This window comes from Melanerpes formicivorus, unplaced genomic scaffold (assembly GCF_026170545.1).
Source record: "Melanerpes formicivorus ecotype bairdi unplaced genomic scaffold, bMelFor1.0.p_v2 SCAF_1, whole genome shotgun sequence".
Lineage (NCBI taxonomy): Eukaryota > Metazoa > Chordata > Aves > Piciformes > Picidae > Melanerpes > Melanerpes formicivorus.
The window spans coordinates 16,709,073-16,728,188 of NW_027142353.1; the positions used below are offsets into that span (position 1 = coordinate 16,709,073).

General features: G+C 42.3%; 1 protein-coding gene across 1 annotated transcript in view; it reads right to left on the reverse strand.

The window, feature by feature from the left end:
- PCCA (propionyl-CoA carboxylase subunit alpha) overlaps positions 1-19,116 on the reverse strand; it is a 337,899-nt gene that overhangs the window by 77,599 nt on the left and 241,184 nt on the right. Inside the window, exon 20 of the mRNA XM_068163688.1 lies at positions 5,412-5,510. Coding sequence (XP_068019789.1) covers positions 5,412-5,510 — 99 coding nt within the window. The remainder of the gene's footprint in view (positions 1-5,411; positions 5,511-19,116) is intronic.

Sequence of the window (19,116 nt, forward strand, 5' to 3'; positions counted from 1 at the left end):
CAATGCCCTCATCCAGATCATCAATAAAGATGTTAAAGAGCACAGGGCCCAGCACTGATCCTTGGGGCACACCACTAGTGACTGGCCACCAGCTGGATGTGGCACCTTTCACCACCACTCTCTGGGCTCGGCCCTCCAGCCACTTCCTAACCCAATGCAGTGTGCTCCCATCCAAGCTATGGGCTGACAGCTTGGCCAGGAGTTTGTTATGGCAGACGGTGTCAAAGGCCTTGCTGAGGTCCAGGTAGACTACATCCACAGGCCTCCCCACATCCACCAGGCAGGTCACCTGATCATAGAAGGAGATCAGGTTGGTGAGGCAGGACCTGCCCTTCCTGAATCCATGCTGGCTGAGCCTGATCCCTTGGCCATCCTGTAAGTGCTGTGTGATTCCACTCAAGATGACCTGTTCCATGATCTTGCCTGGCACTGAGGTCAGGCTGACAGTCCTATAATTCCCTGGTTCATCCAACCGGCCCTTCTTGTGGATGGGCACAACATTGGCCAGCTTTCAGTCTTCTGGGACCTCTCCAGTGAACCAGGACTGCTGGAAAATGATGGATAGTGGCTTGGCCAGCTCATCTGCCAGCTCTCTCAGCACCCTAGGATGGATCCCATCTGTTCCCATGGACTTGTGGGGATCCAAGCTGCTGAGGAGAGTTCCAACCACCTCCTCATGGAACATAGGGAAACTGTGCAGCTCCCTGACTCCTTCTGCCAGCTCTGCAGGCCAGTTGTCAGGAAGACGTTCTGTCCTTCTAGTAAAAATTGAGGCAAAGAAGGTGTTAAGTATCTCTGCCTTTTCCTCATCCTTTGATACAACATTTCCCTCCATGTCAACCAAGGAGTGGAGGTTGTCCTTGCCCTTCCTCTTGCTATTAATATATTTATAGATGCTTCACTCAGTAAAAACCTGACAGGATGGCCAGGCCCAAAGAGTGGTGGTGAATGGAGTTAAATCCAGTTGGTGGCTGCTTACACGTGGTGTTCCCCAGGGCTCAGTACTGAGGCCAGTTCCCTACAGTATCTTTATCAATGATCTGGTATAGAAGATTGAGTGTACCCTCAGTCAGTTTGCAGATGACACTAAGCTGGGAGGCAGTGTTGATCTGCTTGAGTGTAGAAAACCTCTGCAGAAGGACCTGGTTGGCTTGACTAGACCAATTGTATGAGATTTGACAAGACCAAGTGCCAGGTCTTGCACTTGGGTCACAACAAGACCATGCAATGCTACAGGCCTGGGGAAGAGCGGCTGGAAATCTGCCCAGTAGAGAAGGACCTGCGTGTGCTGGTTGACAGCCAACCATGAGCCAGAAGTGTACTCAGGTACCACGTCCTGCCTGTATCTGGAATAGCGTAACCAGTAGGAGTAGAGAAGTGATGGTGCCCCTGTACTTGGCACTGGTGAAGCCACACCTCGAGTACTGTGTTTGCTTTTGGGGTCCTCACTACATGAAGGACATTGAGGTCCTGGAGTGTGTCCAGAGAAAGGCAAGAAAGCTGGTACAGCATCTGGAAAACAGGTCTTATGAGGAACAGCTGAGGGAAGTGAAGTCTGGAGAAAAGGAGGCTGAGGGGAAACCTTATTGTTCTCTACAACTACCTGAAAGGAGGTTGTAGTGAGGTGGGTGTTAGTCTCTTCTCCCTAGTAACAAGTGATAGGACAAGATAGGTCTCCAGTTGCACCAAGGGAGGTCTAGATTTGATATTAGAAGAAACTTTTGTACTTGAAGGGTTACCAAACTTCAGAATAGGCTCTTTGGGGAGGTAGCTAACTCATTATCCCTAGAGGTGGTTAAAACATGCATAGATATGACGCTAAGGGACATGGCTTAGCACCAGATTTCACAGAGTTAGATAATGGCTGGACTTGATGATCCTAATGGTCTTTTCCAACTGAAGCAATTTTATGATTCTGTATGCACAGGGCATGGTCATTGGATGACAACAGGGCTCACTGAAATCCAGCTACTGGCAGACAGATAACCCCATTGTCCCAAAATATGTCTGATGTCTTTCTTCTAACTGTCATTACTTTCCAGGACACCATTCCAAACCACCATTCTCCCTTCCAGCTCCTGCTGGAGCTCTAACAGTTTTTTTCCACAACTCAACCAACCTCCCCTTTGCCACTCCTCACAGGAATCATTATGCACCTCCTCTATTTGTTTATTTTTGCTAAAAATATTTCCTGAAAGTCAGTATGTGTTTTATATATAAATGTATATATAAATGTATTTTAAATATATCCTTTCAGTAACATCTTTGGAAACAGGCAGGGGAAACCATTTGGGCAAAGCGTTTCTGCACACAGAAATTTCCTTTGGTTGGTAAATATGCTTCACAATTCATTAAATTAAGCCTCTCCAAATGAGAGGTAGAGTTGACTCATAAGTGGAGAAAATGATGAAAAACTGGGATTAGCCAAAGAACTACGAAAAATAACAACAATAGAAAAATAACACCAATATGATGGAATCTGTATTTCAAGAAGTCCTGTGGGGTCTGCCCACATCCTCATCCCTGGAGACTCTATCTCAGAAATTTCTTGCTCAGATTTTCTCAAGTTTTCATCACTTCATCACACTGTATAGCACCCTATGGATTTCACAGATTGACAGATTGCATGGTGTTGGAAGGGACCCTCAAAGATCATCTTGTCCAACCCCCCTGCAGAGGAGCAAGGACACCTCCACCTAGATCATGCTGTCCAGGGACACATCAAGTCTGATCTTGAATGTCTCCAGGGATGGGGCCTCAACCACATCCCTCGGCAACCTGTTCCATTATTTTACCAATCTCACTGTAAAGAACTACACAGTAATCCAAAGCAGCACAAAGATTGCAAAGCCCTTCTGCTGCAGCCAAATAGACCTGCAGTATCCCCCAGGGTTCTAGTCCCTCTCTCATCTGGGGACCTGGCCAGGCACTCCGCAGCGCCCATCTGCTTCACGCAGATGGGCTTCCTCACAAAGGATACAAAAGCAGGAGGAAAGGGATTGCTGCAGATCCTAGTTGTGCCCTGATATGCCCTAGACAGACTGTGACCAGGGCATATTCCATTCCTCAGGCAGTCAGATGTATTCATGGGTCCTCTACTCTAGAAACAGTCTTAGAAAACCTACCTTTTAAGCTCGCAGGCCTTCTTAATGCTGCGGCAGAGTTGTTGCTCTGCTTTGCTCTATTACACATTGAGCCTTCACCAAAGGAGTGGAAATACATGACCATGCTTAATTACTTATTTTTTAATGTGTGACAGATATGCAACAATTTGAATGTCTAGACTGTAATTTACATAAATACATTTTAAACCAAAACATTTAAAAATTATTTATTTCCTGCTTCCATGCTTAAGTGCTTTGCTGGACTGGGGCCAGGCTGCAGGATTGAGCCAAAGGTGCATAAATCAAACCTTCAAAGAAATCCAATGTTCACAAAGACTGTATTTGGTTGAGCAAGTTTAGAAGAATGAAACCAACTATGAAGAGAAATTAGATTGGTTGAAAATTAATAAAGCACAGCTGGAATTATTCGATTCATCCATATTTGTTGCTTAAATGGCTCTAGGGCTAAGTCTTGCTGAAAGAAGATACTTCAAGACTCAGGGGTCAATTGCTTTTGGAGACAAATTGACCTACAGGAATACACTTGTCTAATTTGGTTCTTGCAGTGGGGCAAGTCTGCAGAAATACATAACCAAAAAACCAATTTAGATTCCAGTGAGTGGATATCAAAGGTCAAGTTTAAGGTTCCCATAAATTTACATATATACACTAAAAGATTAATAACTTTTCAAGTTACTGTGTTTCTTTGCTAAAAGCCAGGACTTACAGATAAAATCTGAGGAAGAAGCAACATATGTGCTTATTCTACATTCTGTTGGATAGAGACCATGCAGCCAGCTCATTCCTTGCTGCTGTGGCTGGTCCTGTGGTATTTCATACAGTCTGATCATACTCAGGGAGTAAAAGTAACACCACTGCTGGCTCAGCTCCTAGAAGAAAGCATGTTCTGATCTCACAATAAGTAATTTTGAAAGTAGTTTTATGTGACAGTTCAAATATTACACTTTTAGCTAACTGGTCTTACTACTACTAGTTATAGTCTAAGATCCAACCACATAATTTTGATATAGTTTGCAATGAGGCCTTCTTGACAGTTATCTGTTCTAAATATAAAGCTTTTCTTCTAAATTTTACACATTCATACATTGGTATTGTTTCCTCTTCAAAATTAGGACTCTATTTTATAAAATAACTCCAAAATGGACCAGTATGAAAATGTAAAACTACATTTTAAAATACAAAATTATTTTGGATATGTATAAGCCCTGCAGCTGGGGTTAACTTTAGACAAAATCTACAAAACCTCAGTACAGAGTTTACATGGGCATGTAATTAAAATTTCACTTCCACTCAATACTAATCTTCAACAGAATTTTATCTTCAAGTTACAATGTTTAAAACTCAGTCAAAGCAAACAACAGTATTTCTACTTGAGTAATTCACCAGAAGTAAAGACTAAAATAAAACCAAAACAAAAGACACATTTCACTGCAATTAGCAGAAATGTGACTACTGTGTCACTATTAAATATACAATAAACAGGTAATGTTGAATGTAGAAAAATACTTTCAAGAACTTCAAAAGTTTGGGGTTTTTTCCTCTCACTTCACAGTTGCCAGGATAAATAGTTATTTACAGAGCAATCATTTGTCAACAGATATATAAATCCTGACTGGCATTACACTCAGCAAATTTACGAGGCAGTTAAAAGCACACCCCTTCGGAGTTATTTGCAACACATTGCTGGTTACAAGGAAAGAATATACAACTATATTAATCTTTTTAGTCCTTTTTTCTTAGAGCACCACCAAGTTTGGGATGCTTTCTATATTTGTTTTCTCAAACCATGCCACAAATCATATTAAATGCCTATAAAAAAAAAATGTTACATGGGAGATGCACTGTCCTGTGATTTTCAAATTGCAGAGGCCTAAGTGGAAAAATCACCTGATCCAAAAACGTGGAAGAGAATTCTCTTACTGAAGGCCCCCACTTCAGTTTTGGTTGGTGTCTGGTGGCAGGCTGTTTGTTTTCTTTTTCCCCCCAGTAATTCATTCGTTATTTCTTATGTGATAAAGAAACTGTATCTCCTAACAGCATCCTAGAAACTGAGGTAAATTTATGTCTAAAATAAGTAACTTCTCTTTAACAGATATATACGGAAAATTCTAGTCAAATAGCTTTGAGACAAGTTTGCTGAAGCTCTAGCAGAAAGACAATGTGACTCACACAACATCATGTAATTTTAATGATGCAGCAAGTTTAGACCCCACATATCAGTATTATCTGTATACATAAAGCTTTCTGGTTACCTGAGCTCTAAAAATGAAATGCTGCTGAGTTTACCTGTATAATCCTCCGAGTACCATCAATGGTGACAGACAATAAGGGTGAAGCCAGGTTCCACTCGCTGGTCACATTTAGTTTCATCCCATCAACTTCCACCTGTTGTGACACCAAACAAGGCTGTTACTATGAAGACAGACAGAAAACTGATCTCAAGTTCATTACTGCATACAAAGCAGCAACCATTTTAAAACAGATGGCTCCCAAACAACCTGTCATGTTTACTGCTTCTGCCATAAAAGACAGGGTCCAACAACAGTCTTCCAGCTATCTCTGGGGAGAGGTGAAGGACCTGTGAACAGCTGCCTCTGAGTAGCAAGGTTTCAAGTGATTTCCAGCAAGTAACAAACAGCCATCCAACTTTTAAACCTATCTGGACATGCTACATTTACTGCAATTAGACAAGTAATGCATATAAATTCCAGTGACACCTTGCAACCCACACAACAGGGCTTGCATATAATATTCTCTCCAAGGACCAAGGAAGAACTTTTCCTATGCTTCTAATGAAGGGTTTTGCATTGTTATCTTAATTAATATGAGGCAGTAATTAATTCTTTGATGCTTTGCCTTGAAGTCTCTAAAAACTTTGCAGATTCTGTCATGTTTTATTCCAATATACAATATACAGCTGATCAGAGGAATACAGTTTCTCACTTGAACATCAATATGTTTATCCATAAAGAATCTTTCTTAAAAACATCACCCCATATTATTTATTAAAAAATATTTCTAGGTAAAGAGCAAAAATCCTGAGTTGTAAGGAAAATGTAGATCAGAGTAGCTCTAATGATACTTCTGTTGTTCTTCTATTGTATAATACTGCTTAAAAACGCACTTCACATGTTCAATACTATAAGAGCCTAAGAGGAAGAGCTGGATTATGAAAAAAGTTATTATGCAAGGACTAACATAACGAATGATTAATATTTGATATTTGTGGCATGTTCTGAACACTCATCATGCTATCCAAGGCAGGTAAATACGATTTCAGTTATATATTTTACTCTAGACCAGGGGAGGATAATAATAACGCTTAGTTGGTTTCCTTCCTCTTTTTAACTGACCAAAATATTTTCATTGGTAAATTATAGACAATATTAATAATGACACAAATACTGCACACATTCTCAGTAAACTACAGGAAAATTACCGCACTTAGAATAAAAGCCGAGCCTACGATTTGCAAATTGAAACTTACAAAGCCAACTCTTTTAGATTTCAGACTAATTATGCTTTCGTCTTATAAGAAGAACAAGCAACTGCAAGTTAGAGGAAATCCATAACAGAGAATAATGCATAATTTGATATTTTTATTTCAGATAAGAAAAAGTTTAGGCTAAAAAAAAAACTTCTAGTTTTACAGACTTTACAGCCTTTTAGTGGTACAATCTACTCAGTTTCTACCAGCTTTAACTATAAATAAAGTTACATGTAAAGAACATGAAGAAAAAACAAGTAATTTATAACAGTTCACCAAAAGACCAGATTAGCTGGCATGCTTCAGGTACTTTACACTGCTCCAATGATGCGAAACAGTCATAAACCTGGCTTGAGTTAAACCAGACCTGCAGCTGGTTTGCATTGCCAGAGCACTGCAAAGCAGCTGGAACACACTGGTGAACCTAGCTTGCTCAGCAAACCTGAATCAGCATAAACTGTCTTTATTGAGAACAGTAGAAACATCTGAAGACTTTCCAAATGCACAAAAGCAAATCCCATGCTCTGTGTCAACTTTGACTGTGTCAACTTTGACTACCAATTGAACTTTGGTAAGGCAATTACTTAAAAAGCATCTGTCATTATTGCTATAACCAAAGAAAGATTGTCTGCACTGGAGCCTAGGTGTGACACCATCACTTACCCTGTATTTCCAGGGAAGGAGGACAAGTAGTATAAAAGCACACCAGGCCAATGGCCACCAGAAAACCTTCAGCTGTATATCATGCTTGTTGCCCTGCAGGACTTAACATGCAACCTCACAGAAAATCTGTAGTCGGTATCTATAGCCCTAGAAAAGGGTGTTCCAGGGACATGATACAAGCTGGTTATCTCCACAACAAACTCAATGTAACCATTAGCTTTTCCAACATTGTGCATATGAACAAAAGAAAGATAAACAAAGTGTGTCACAGAGACAAATGATCTGTTTAAAATCCATCAGAAAAGTCTATATGAGTCTAGCCATCATTGATTCCAGATTATGTTAGTATCAAAAAATTACTGGTGGAAACCATCCTAAAATAAGAAATGCAAGCAGTCAGATGGTAGGACTAAACCAAGGGCAGTCTGTGAACACTGTGGCAATTTATGGTAATAATAAAAGTAGCAGATAATATACTGTCTCTACTATGCTTTTCCCACTCAAGAAAGAATAAAGGATTGTGGGTTCACCATAGTATACACAGCTAGGTAAGATGATGTGAAGCCAAGGGGATCATAAGGAAGTTGGCTATCTCTGCTCCAATAGGTAGGATGACAAAGCTATCAAATGCTCAATCCACAGAAGGTCAAGCCATCAGAGAAAATGAACAGGGACTAAGTGTAAGAGATTTATCATACAGTATGTTACTTTCATTACAAATAAGGGGAAAACAGTTGGAGGGTGGGGAGTGACACGAGCACACATCCCCACCAAAAAACAGATGGAGGTTGAAATCAAACCAATGCTTTACTTCACAAAGCAAATCTTCCTTCTACAGCTCAGCAATCAACAGCCTAGCAAGGTTAGTTGGTGGAGGTAGAGAATAAATAAGGTGTTCGAAGAACCTGTTAGAAGTGTGCATTGCCTTCATTCCTCCTCTAGCAATGGATACAATAATAGAATCTAACAAATACTGCAATAAAACCAGGACCTTTCTGCTTTAGTCTTGGAGGTGTGAAGGGGGACAGCATGCTCACTAATGAAGAGTTACATAGACTATTTCCTGGTTTACTTTGTTCCTGTGTTTCTAGTAATTATGGTTGTTTGAACCATTGCTACACAACACCAATGTGGCTTGACAGTGGATTTAAAAACTTTTTTTAATAGTACTTTTTTGTCCCTTTGTAAGGGCATAAATTATAAAAGCACACATGGCTCTCCTTTACACTTATTTCCAATTCAAAAGCTATTGTAAATGAGGTCTCAGAAAGAAGAATGACAAGTCCAAGACGTGATGCTAGAAAAAGGTCAATAGCTTATTCTACTGTCACAACTTCGCAGACTTTCACTGGCATGCATCTGAACTACACAAGTAGCAGCCCCTTCACCTCTTGTGGACTGAGTTCCTGATGTTCAGCATGATAGGTACCAGCTAGCCAATAGTGCAAATAGCTGCAAAGCATAATCTGCATTCAGTTTCCTTTAGAGAACATCATTTGGCATTCTATATGCATGTCAGGCAATTAAAGGAGGCAGCACCAGCCTGAGTGTTACAGCCCTGTTAATTTACTAATGCAGAGTCTCAAATACATCTGGCACATGTCACTTCTTTTCTCCTGGAAATAAAGGTGGTTTTCCAGGAGACTGGAGGGCAGCCCAAGCATTTGTTTCCTGCCTGATGCTTCACAGCATTTTGCCTGAAGTCCCCGAGTCTGACTAACTTAAGTCTGCCTACTTAATCCTGTGGTTCTAATTTTGCTTCCCAGCATGGTGCTTAACTCGATTTTAACTTGATGAGTTTGGGTTAACTCCTGGTGTAACTATTGAGTTATGCCACCCCTACCTGACTCTTTACACCCCTTAATTTTGCCTCTTGCTGTAGCAAAAGTGATGGCATTCCATAGTCGATCAGATCAACCAAAGAAAAAGTCATCCTCTGCAGACATGCTTTGCTGAAATCATTCTCTGACCAAGAGAGTCCATGAAGATATTATCTTTCATGAAAATTAGGCATTACTATTCAGAGAACATTTAAGAATATTGAGTGTCATGAAGTCAAATCCCTTCAACTGGTATTAATATAACTGTAAATCTATGGCATATCCAGCAGGCGGCAAGCACTCTACCAACTGAAACCTTAGAGGAAGGAACAACACCATCAAGCATTATTGTTGTACACGTGAGATAACACGCATTTGAGGACTTGACTCAAGCTTTCATGATGTCCTTTTCTCTGAAGAAAGTAAGTGTCTCAGGCAGAACCTTTTAACCCTCTATTACTGCTAAACACCAAGACCCATGCCAAAATAGCAAGGAGATTATTTTCACTTTTATGAGTCAAGTAAGGAACAAGTATTGCTTTTTGTGCAGAAGACAGGGTGGGCACAGGACTCATAGCACAGTGTGGCAACAGAAGATCCAGTTGCAAGGAGTAGTATTCGGTAAGACAGTAGTGTGGCAGTGATGTCAGACTAAGCCAAACTGAGTCGGACAAAGTGGCTTTTAGTTTCCAGTTTTCACAAAAATTCCTGAAAATGTCATTTAATCTACTGTCCAGCTAATAGAGAAGCACATGGCATGGAAAAGGAAAGTGAACAACTGTCTGTGTCAAAGCTATCACCCCTTCCTTTTTGCAGTCCCATGTATCCTTAGGTATGAGAGCAAAGCCCTTATGGTGTTCACAAGTCTGAAGTTTCCAGACATACTGTAAAATATTTTGCTAGCCTTCAACATAAAATTCTCCTCTTTCCCAGTCAGCAAGAGAGCTCAAATACTCTCTTGCATCTCTCTGTATATTCCCAAAGCTAATAAACACAATAAACTTCCATGTTATGATGATTACAAGCCACCCAGAGGCTGTAAGCATTTGTGGTCATTTGCAGGGTTGTCTTGGAAATTATTGGGTCTTTCTATACAATTTTCACCTTGAAGTACCTTGAATAAAAAGGGAGTCAGATTTACCGCACTAAGAAATAATATCAACCAAATAGTACTTCACATGTTGTAGTTCATAAATGCAAAGAAACCCATAAGATTTCCCATGTGGGCAGTTCTTATGAAGTAAGCTCCTTCTTGGATGTTTTTTCTCCTGCATTTGCCAGTGATGCAGGGTATGACTACCCATAAAGCATTTGACATTTTTCACGATCATGTCCTGGAAGAGGTGACAGAGTGTATTCTAATCACATTTACCGATGGCACAAAACTGTAGCAAACAGTTAACACATTCTAAGGCAAGGCTGCCATCTGGGAGAGCCTAGACAGGCAAGAAGGGGCTAATGGAAACTTTGTGACATTCAAGATGAATTAAGTGCAGCATGTGGAACGGAAAAGCCTATTGTAATGATATAGGCTGGGACTTAAGTGGTTGGGGAGCAGCTCTGTGGAGAAGGACTTGGAGATGTGGGCAGACCTGTCAGCTGGACATAAGTCTACAGCAAAGGTAGCCAACAGCATCCTGTGCTCTGTTAACAAAAGCTAATATAGGGAAGCCCCCTCTACTCAAAACTCACATCACATCTAGATATTGTGACCACAAGAAAAAAACACAGACTTTGTTTAGTTATATGAAGTTTCCATTTGCCCATTCCTCTTGCCTGTCTAGGTCCCACTGGGTGGCAGCATCGCCCTTGACTGTATTGAGCAGCTTCCTCACATCTGTGTCTTCTGTAAACTTAACGACAGTGAACTCCTACTGCCTCATCAAAGTCAGTGATTAGGTTGTTGAGCAGGACCAGTCACAATACTGACCCTTGCAGACCCTTGGTACTCTCTGAGTACAGTACAACCCATTAACAATGACCCACCAAGCCTGACCACTCAGGAGGTTTTTTATCCAACTGCTTACACAAGTTGGTGTCAAAAAACCTGCTAAAGTCAAGGTAAATTACATTCACTGCTGTTCCTCATCCACAAATCCTGTCAGTTTATGATGGAAGACTGCCAGGCTGACTAGCTCTCAGTAAATCCATGCTGATTGTGCCCTATCACCTTCTTTACATGCCCAGAAATGTACTCCAAGAAGACTCAATGAATTTCCCAGGAACTGAGGTGAGGCTGACTACACTGTAGTTACGTGGAGTTTGGTTTTGGCCTTTAGTGAAGACTGGAGTCCCATTTGCTTTTCTCCAGCAATGACAAACCTCCCTCAACCTTCATAGAATCAACAAGGTTGGAAAAGACCTCAAAGATCATCAAGTCCAATCTTTCACCCAAGGCCTCATGACTACTAAACTATGGCACCAAGTGCCACGTCCAATCCCCTCTTGAACACCTCCAGGGATGGTGACTCCACCACCTCCCTGGGCAGCCCATTCCAACAGCTAACGACTCTCTCTGTGAAGACTTTCTCTTCACCTCCAGCCTAAACTTCCTCTGGCACAGCTTGAGACTGTGTCCTCTTTTTCTGGTGCTGGGAGAAGAGACCAACCCCCACCTAAGTACAACCTCCCTTCAGGTAGTTGGAGACAGCAATAAGGTCTCCCCTGAGCCTCCTCTCAATGTCCTTCTTACATTGAGGGGCCCAAAACTGGACACAGTACTCAAGGTGTGGCCTAACCAATGATGAGTACAGGGGCACAATGACCTGCTGGCCACACTATTCTTGATGCAAGCCAAGATACCACTGGCCTTCTTGGCCACCTGGGCACACTGCTGGCTCATGTTCAGCCAGCTGTCAATCAGTACCCCCAGGTCCCTTTCTGTTTGGCTGCTCTCCAGTCACTCTGTCCCTAGCCAGTAGCACTCCATGGGGTTGTTCTGGTCAAAGTGCAGCACCTGGCACTTGGAGTTGTTGAATGCCATCATGTTGGACTCTGCCCATTTGGATCAACAGGAGGAGAGAGATCAGGCCAGAGGGACATGAGGTACAGAGAGTTGGGGTAGATTTAGGCTATGCCTTTAAAAATTTGTTACAGATTTTGGGCAGAAAAGTAGAAAAATGTAAATAAATCCCTATTGGCTGTAAAAAGGAAAACTAAAGACAATTCTGAACAACTTGCTAATTGTAAATATTGTAAATCCTATATATTTTGTACATATCCATTGCACTCCATTGTAGATTGTAGTTTTGCTTGTAAATACAGCTTCCATTTGCTTCCAACTGAGTTGTCTGGCCAAGTTAATGCTGGGGGGAAATTTCAACCCACCACAGAGTGAAAGGCAGCACAACTGTAACTTTGCCTTTCCAGCACATACTAGGAGTCACTGCTTGTTTTCTACAAATTCCCTCTTGATGCACAAATTCCCTGATGAGCCAGAGTAGTATACAGGGCTTTTAGGCATGTCCTCTTCTGTGTCTCTTGTAAGGCAAGAGTGAGGTTTTTGTACTAATCTCTTGGTGCCGGTGCTAGCTACAGATAAAAGCTCTAGTGCCAGACCATGAGTAGAATAGAATAGAATAGAATAGAATAGAATAGAATAGAATAGAATAGAATAGAATAGAATAGAATAGAATAGAATAGACCAGACCAGACCAGACCAGACCAGACCAGACCAGGTTGGAAGAGACCTTCAAGATCATCACATCTAACTCATCATTCAACTGTATAAAGTGTAGTCTTGCTACCGTATCAGTTAGCTGTCTAGGCACTCTTGGATGCAGTGTCCCTGAAGATCACTGAGTTGATCTTCATCTGCCTTCTCCCTGAACTCCTCCACTAATAACATAGGCCTGAGAGACCTTGCTGGTGAAGACTGAAGCAAAATTATTAGGTGTCTCAAGCTCATCTGTGCCAGCTGTTACCAAATCACCTGTGATTCCATCGTTTATGCATCATTTCTCCTTTTCAGCTTTTCATTATTGTGGCAGTTTTAGGCTGTGCCTAGGAAAATTTTCCACAGAATGAACAGAAAAGTGGTAGAATGTAAATAAGTTACCATTGGATGTAAAAGGGAAAATAATGATAAGGTCTAAATAATCTCACTGGTCTAATTACTAACATAAAGTTAATTGTGTAAATGAACGCTTCTCTTTTCAGCTTCTTTGCTCTAGCAGATACTAAGTGGTGCTTTTGCTTAACTGTTGCTGACCTTGGCTGCATCTTCTTGTGTCTAAGTACTAACAAGCTCCTCTGCTCTTCTCTCTCTCCTTTACGTGGTATAGGGTGAGGGAAGGGAGCAGAGAGGGGGAAGCTGCTGGTAACCCCCTGGTTTGTCCAGGGAAGTTCTTGTGTTGTTTATAAATTGTAAATTTATGTAGATATTGTATATTTTGTACATATTAATTGCATTTAATATTTCTAGATTGTAGTTTTGTTTGTAAATATAGCTTCATTTTAATTTCCAACTGAATTGGTCTAGCAGTTTTATTTTGGGGGGCAATTTCAACCCACCGCAATTATTAATGTAGTGGTAGAAGCTCTTCTTGCTCTTAACATTCCTTGGAACTGTCAAGGTAAGCTTTGGATTTCCTAACACAATCCCTCTATAACCAGATAATTCTTCTAAATTCCTCCTTTATATTCTGTCCCTGCTTCAACCTTTCATATGCTGCCTTTTTTACCTGCTCTTAACAATGCTGTTTTTCTGATACAGGTGCTTACTCTCTTGAGTATTCTTTCACTTAGAGGATGCTGTCCTTAAAGACCTGCCAGCTTTCCTGAGCTCTCTTGCTCTTCAGAGCTGTCTCCCATGGAACCTTCCCATCCTGTCAAATATATGAAGAATAAGCTGAAGTATGCTAGCCCCAAGACTGAGGTCTACACCCTGCTAATTTTGTTCCTCACTCCTTTCAGTATCCTGAACACAAATCATTTGGTCCATACTGACACAAACCACAGACATCACTGATTATCACATCTTCAATAAGTTCTTCCTTGCCAGTGAGTCACAGATATGGCTGTGTTAACACCAGTTCACCCATCCAGTACTAGTACCAACCAGTTATACCAAACACCCATCAGAAACCTTCCTCCTTGCATACTATTCTGTTTGCCTTCCAGAAAACTGGGAAAAACAGGGGTCGGGGCACAGGTAATTTTTTCATCAATACCCTTAGTTGCAGGAAGGAATACTGAAAGGAACAGGAAAGCAGGTGTAATTAACAAGTGGCTCAGAGGCTGGTGCCACCAACGGAATTTTGGGTTTTTTGATCTTGGGGAACCTTCTATGGCAGCAGATCTGCTAGCAACAGAAGGAGCATATCTGTCCCAGAGGGGGAGGAAGCTCCCAGCACATGAGAACAGCCTATTCCACTGAGGAAAAGGGTTTTAGGAAGGGAGTTAGCAGGACTCATTGACAGGGCTTTAAACTAAATTTGAAGGGGGAAGGGGCCAAAACCAGTCCCCCCAGACAGGAGTCTGTGGGTGGTAAGTTGGAATCAGGGGTGAAACCAGCAGCCCAGCTGAAGTGCATGTACACTAATGCACACAGCATGGGTAACAAACAAGAGGAGCTGGAAGCCTTGTTACAGCAGGAAAGTGATGATGTAGTTGCCATCACAGAAACATGGTGGGATGACTCACATGACTGGAGCACTGTAATTGATGGCTACAGGCTCTTCAGGAGAGACAGGTGAGGGAGAAGGGGTGGAAGGGTGGCCCTGTACACCAGGGAGGCTCTAGATACCATGGAACTAGAGATTAAGGATGATCAGGTTGAGTGCCTGTGGGTGAGAATTCGAGGGAAAGACAACAAGGCTGATATCCTGGTTGGAGTCTGTTATAGACCACCCAACCAGGATGAAGTGGTTGATGAATTATTTTATAGGCAGCTAGAGGCTGTCTCAAGATCACCAGACCTTGTTCTTAGGGGTGATTTTAACCTGCCTGAATTTAACTACTGGGAACTTAACATAGCAGAGAGGAGGCAGTCAAGAAGGTTCTTAGAATGTATAGAGGATAGCTCCTTACCACAGCTACTGTGTGAGCCTACCAGGGGTAAGGCTTTGCTTGACCTTCTTTTTACCAACAGAGAAGGGCTGGTGGGAGATGTGGTGGTTGGAGGCTGTCTGGGGTCCAGTGACCATGAGGTAATTGAGTTTTCAATTTGCAGTCAAGCTAAGAGAGGCAGCAACATAACCTCCACTCTCGACTTCCAGAGGGTGGACTTCAGGTTACTCAAGGAACTAACTCAGAAGGCACCTTGGGAAAGAGCCCTTAAAGGGCTCCAGGAGGGCTGGGCCTACTTCAAGAAAGAATTCTTGAAGGTGCAGGAACAGGCTGTGCCAATGTGCCGGAAGATGAGCCGCCGGGGCAGACGGCCAGCCTGGATGGGCAATGAACTTCTGAGCGAATTAAGGGGAAAAAAGAGGGTGTATATTCTTTCGAAGGAAGGAGAGGTAACCCATGAAATGTTTAAGGATGTTGCTAGGTCATGCAGGAAAAAAATTAGAGAGACAAAAGCCCATTTAGAGCTTAGACTGGCCACTGCTGTGAAGGACAACAAAAAGTCCTTTTACAAATATATTAATGGCAAGAGGAGGGGCAAGGACAACCTCCACTCCTTGGTGGACATGGAGGGGAATATTGTAACAAAAGATGAGGAAAGGCAGAGGTACTTAACACCTTCTTTGCCTCAAATTTTAATAGCAAGATAGGTTGTCTTCCAGACAACTGGCCTCCTGAGCTGGCAGATGGAGTCAGGGACCAGTATAGTTTGACTGCGATCCAGGAGGAAGTAGTTAGAGACCTCCTTAGCCACTTGGATCCCCACAAGTCCATGGGACCAGATGGGATCCATCCTAGGGTGCTGAGAGAGCTGGCAGATGAGCTGGCCAAGCCACTATCCATCATTTTTCAACAGTCCTGGCTCACTGGAGAGGTCCCAGATGACTGGAAGTGGGCCAACGTGATGCCCATCCACAAGAAGGGCCGATGGGATGAGCCACGGAATTCCAGACCTGTCAGCCTGACCTCAGTGCCAGGCAAGATTATGGAACAGGCCATCTTGAGTGCTAGCCATGGTGCATTTAGGAAGAAGTTCTATACAGAAAGAGTGATTGCGCTATGGAATGGGTTGCCCGGGGAGGTGGTGGAGTCGCCGTCATTGAAGGTGTTCAGAAGGAGACTTGATGGGGTGCTTGGTGCCATGGGTTAGCTGTTTGGGTGGGTTGGATTGGTTGATGGGTTGGACACGATGATCTTGAAGGTCTCTTCCAACCTGGTTTGGTTTATTCTAATTCTAATTCTAATATAGACATTAGCAAGCATCTGAGGACACTGACAGAATTAGCACCCGCATCAGCAACATGCACCAGTTCCTTTGCTTTCAAGCAATACTGCCATTAAAACCTCAATTTCAGTTGCACAGGTCATACAGGGTTTTTCAGAGAAATCCACACTGACACCACTTTCAAGATGACTGGTCTCATCTCAGTGAAAAAAGAATCAAAGCTGAAAATGTCATAAAAAGGAAGGCTTCTTCCTTTTGTTTCCATAGATGAGTATTTTTTCTGCTTTCTTCTAAGAATGCTACATCAAGAAACTTGGTAGATGGATGCTTCCTTTAGCACACTAAAATATCTTAAAAGTTTTGCTTATCACAATTAGCAATGGTCTAAAAACCTGCAAGATCAGCTGCCAAAAAAAGTGCATGAAAGAGCAGACAGGACAGAGAGACCCTGTGGCCAATGGTGCAGTGTATCGACAGACTCATTAAAATGTCACAGAGATAAGAGAAGCTCCTTTAAGCCCAGAAAAGTGGCTATCAAATAAAAACTGAATTCACTGATGCTTATATGACAGCAATTTCTTTGATTCCAATTAACCACTTGTTTTAGTTTGCATTTTTAGCTTGTAGCTATTGACAAAATATTCATAACAGATTAATGGACTGACCTTTTTTACTTCTTTCTTCAAGTGACTGTAAGGTTAGCTTTTGGGATTTTTGAAGTGGTTGGTCAGATGCTTTCAAAAGGAAGTTAAAATCTGCGAGTTTCAACCTCATTAAAAAGGATTTTTTTTCTTTATCTTTTTTTTTAAACAAACTTTCCTTTTGTTCATACCAGCACTTACTTTTTTTAAAAGACCCCAAGAGAGCATTCCAGTCTATAGATCACTTGTCCTGAAGAAAGCCCCGTTAACTATTTATAGATCATGTTCTTTTGTACCAAACTAGATCAAGAAATTTATTCAGTGCATGACGGCAGGAGAGAAATTCATTTGCTCTAAGTGTCATCAAGGCAGCCTTTTACCTGCTATGAACAAGAGCAGATGATGTGAATTGCTGGGTTTTTACTTCAAATGAACATTTTGACATTGTGTGGGGTGCCATCATTTCTTTCAAGTTTTCAAAGTATTAAGGACATTTATAGAATGGGCAGTCCTTAAATCGTAAGAGCAGCAAACAGCCACTAACCATTAGAATAAAGCAAACACATGTGCACACATCCAAATTATCTCTCTTTTCTTTAAGGTAGTATTTATAGATGCAAATTACCTTTAGCTGCTTTGGCATATCTCACTTCAGAAGTATCACAGTATCACACAGTATCACCAAGGTTGGAAGAGACCTCAAGGATCATCAAGTCCAACCTGTCACCACAGACCTCATGACTAGACCATGGCACCAAGTGCCACGTCCAATCCCCTCTTGAACACCTCCAGGGACAGCGACTCCACCACCTCCCTGGGCAGCCTATTCCAATGACGAATGACTCTCTCGGTGAAGAACTTTCTCCTCACCTCGAGTCTAAACCTCCCATGGTGCAGCTTGAGACTGTGTCCCCTTGTTCTGGTGCTGGCTGCCTGGGAGAAGAGACCAACCCCTTCCTGGCTACAACCACCTTTCAGGTAGTTGTAGAGGGCAATGAGGTCACCCCTGAGCCTCCTTTTCTCCAGGCTAAACAATCCCAGCTCCCTCAGCCTCTCCTCACAGGGCTTGTGCTCAAGGCCTCTCATCAGCCTTATTGCCCTTCTCTGGACATGTTCAAGTATCTCAATGTCCTTCTTAAACTGAGGGGCCCAGAACTGGACACAGTACTCAAGGTGTGGCCTAACCAAAGCAGAGTACAGGGGCACAATGACTTCCCTGCTCCTGCTGGCCACACTATTCCTAATGCAGGCCAGGATGCCATTGGCCCTCTTGGCCACCTGGGCACATTGCTGGCTCATGTTTAGGCGGCTGTCAATCAGCACCCCCAGGTCCCTCCCTGTTTGGGACCTCTCCAGCCACTCTGACCCCAGCCTGTAGCTCTGCATGGGATTGCCGTAGCCAAAGTGCAGCACTCGGCACTTGGACTTGTGAAACGCCATCCCATTGGACACTGCCCATCTGTCCAGTTGGTCGAGGTCCCTCTGCAGAGCCTTTCTGCCCTCTAACTGACCAACATCTGCTCCCAAGTAAGAGCATGCCAGCCTACAGACCAAGGAGAGGAGCACACAACAGGCATCAGCACCTCAACTTAACAGCAACAGAATCAAAACAAAACAAGAGAGAGAAGGGATGGCCTTCACCATCCCTAATCAGCAAGGGCTTTCTTCAAGCATTCACCAGGGAAGTGATCCTCTCTGTAAAACCTAGGTTGTACACAACAAAATCACACCACTGTGGCTAATGCTTTGTTTCACTAGTTCTGATTTCTTTGTAGTCATTACTAACGTGACACCTCATATTTGTAATCTGCCTGAGCCCACTGAAATTGAAAAGAAAAAAAAAGAAAGAAAGAATGAAGCAAGCAAGCAAGCAGAAAAGTTAAAAGAAAGCAAGCAATTCAGCTATTAAAAATGGCAGACATTTGCTGGCAACAGTCTTGGACACAAAAAGTGCAGTTAGTTTGGGCAGTATGGGTATTTACTGTTATAGGAACAGTGTGAAAGAGATGAAGATTGAGCGTGTCTTGCCTCCCTTCACCAGTTCTTCTACTGAGATAAATGCCTTTGATGCATCTAGCTAAATATGCTC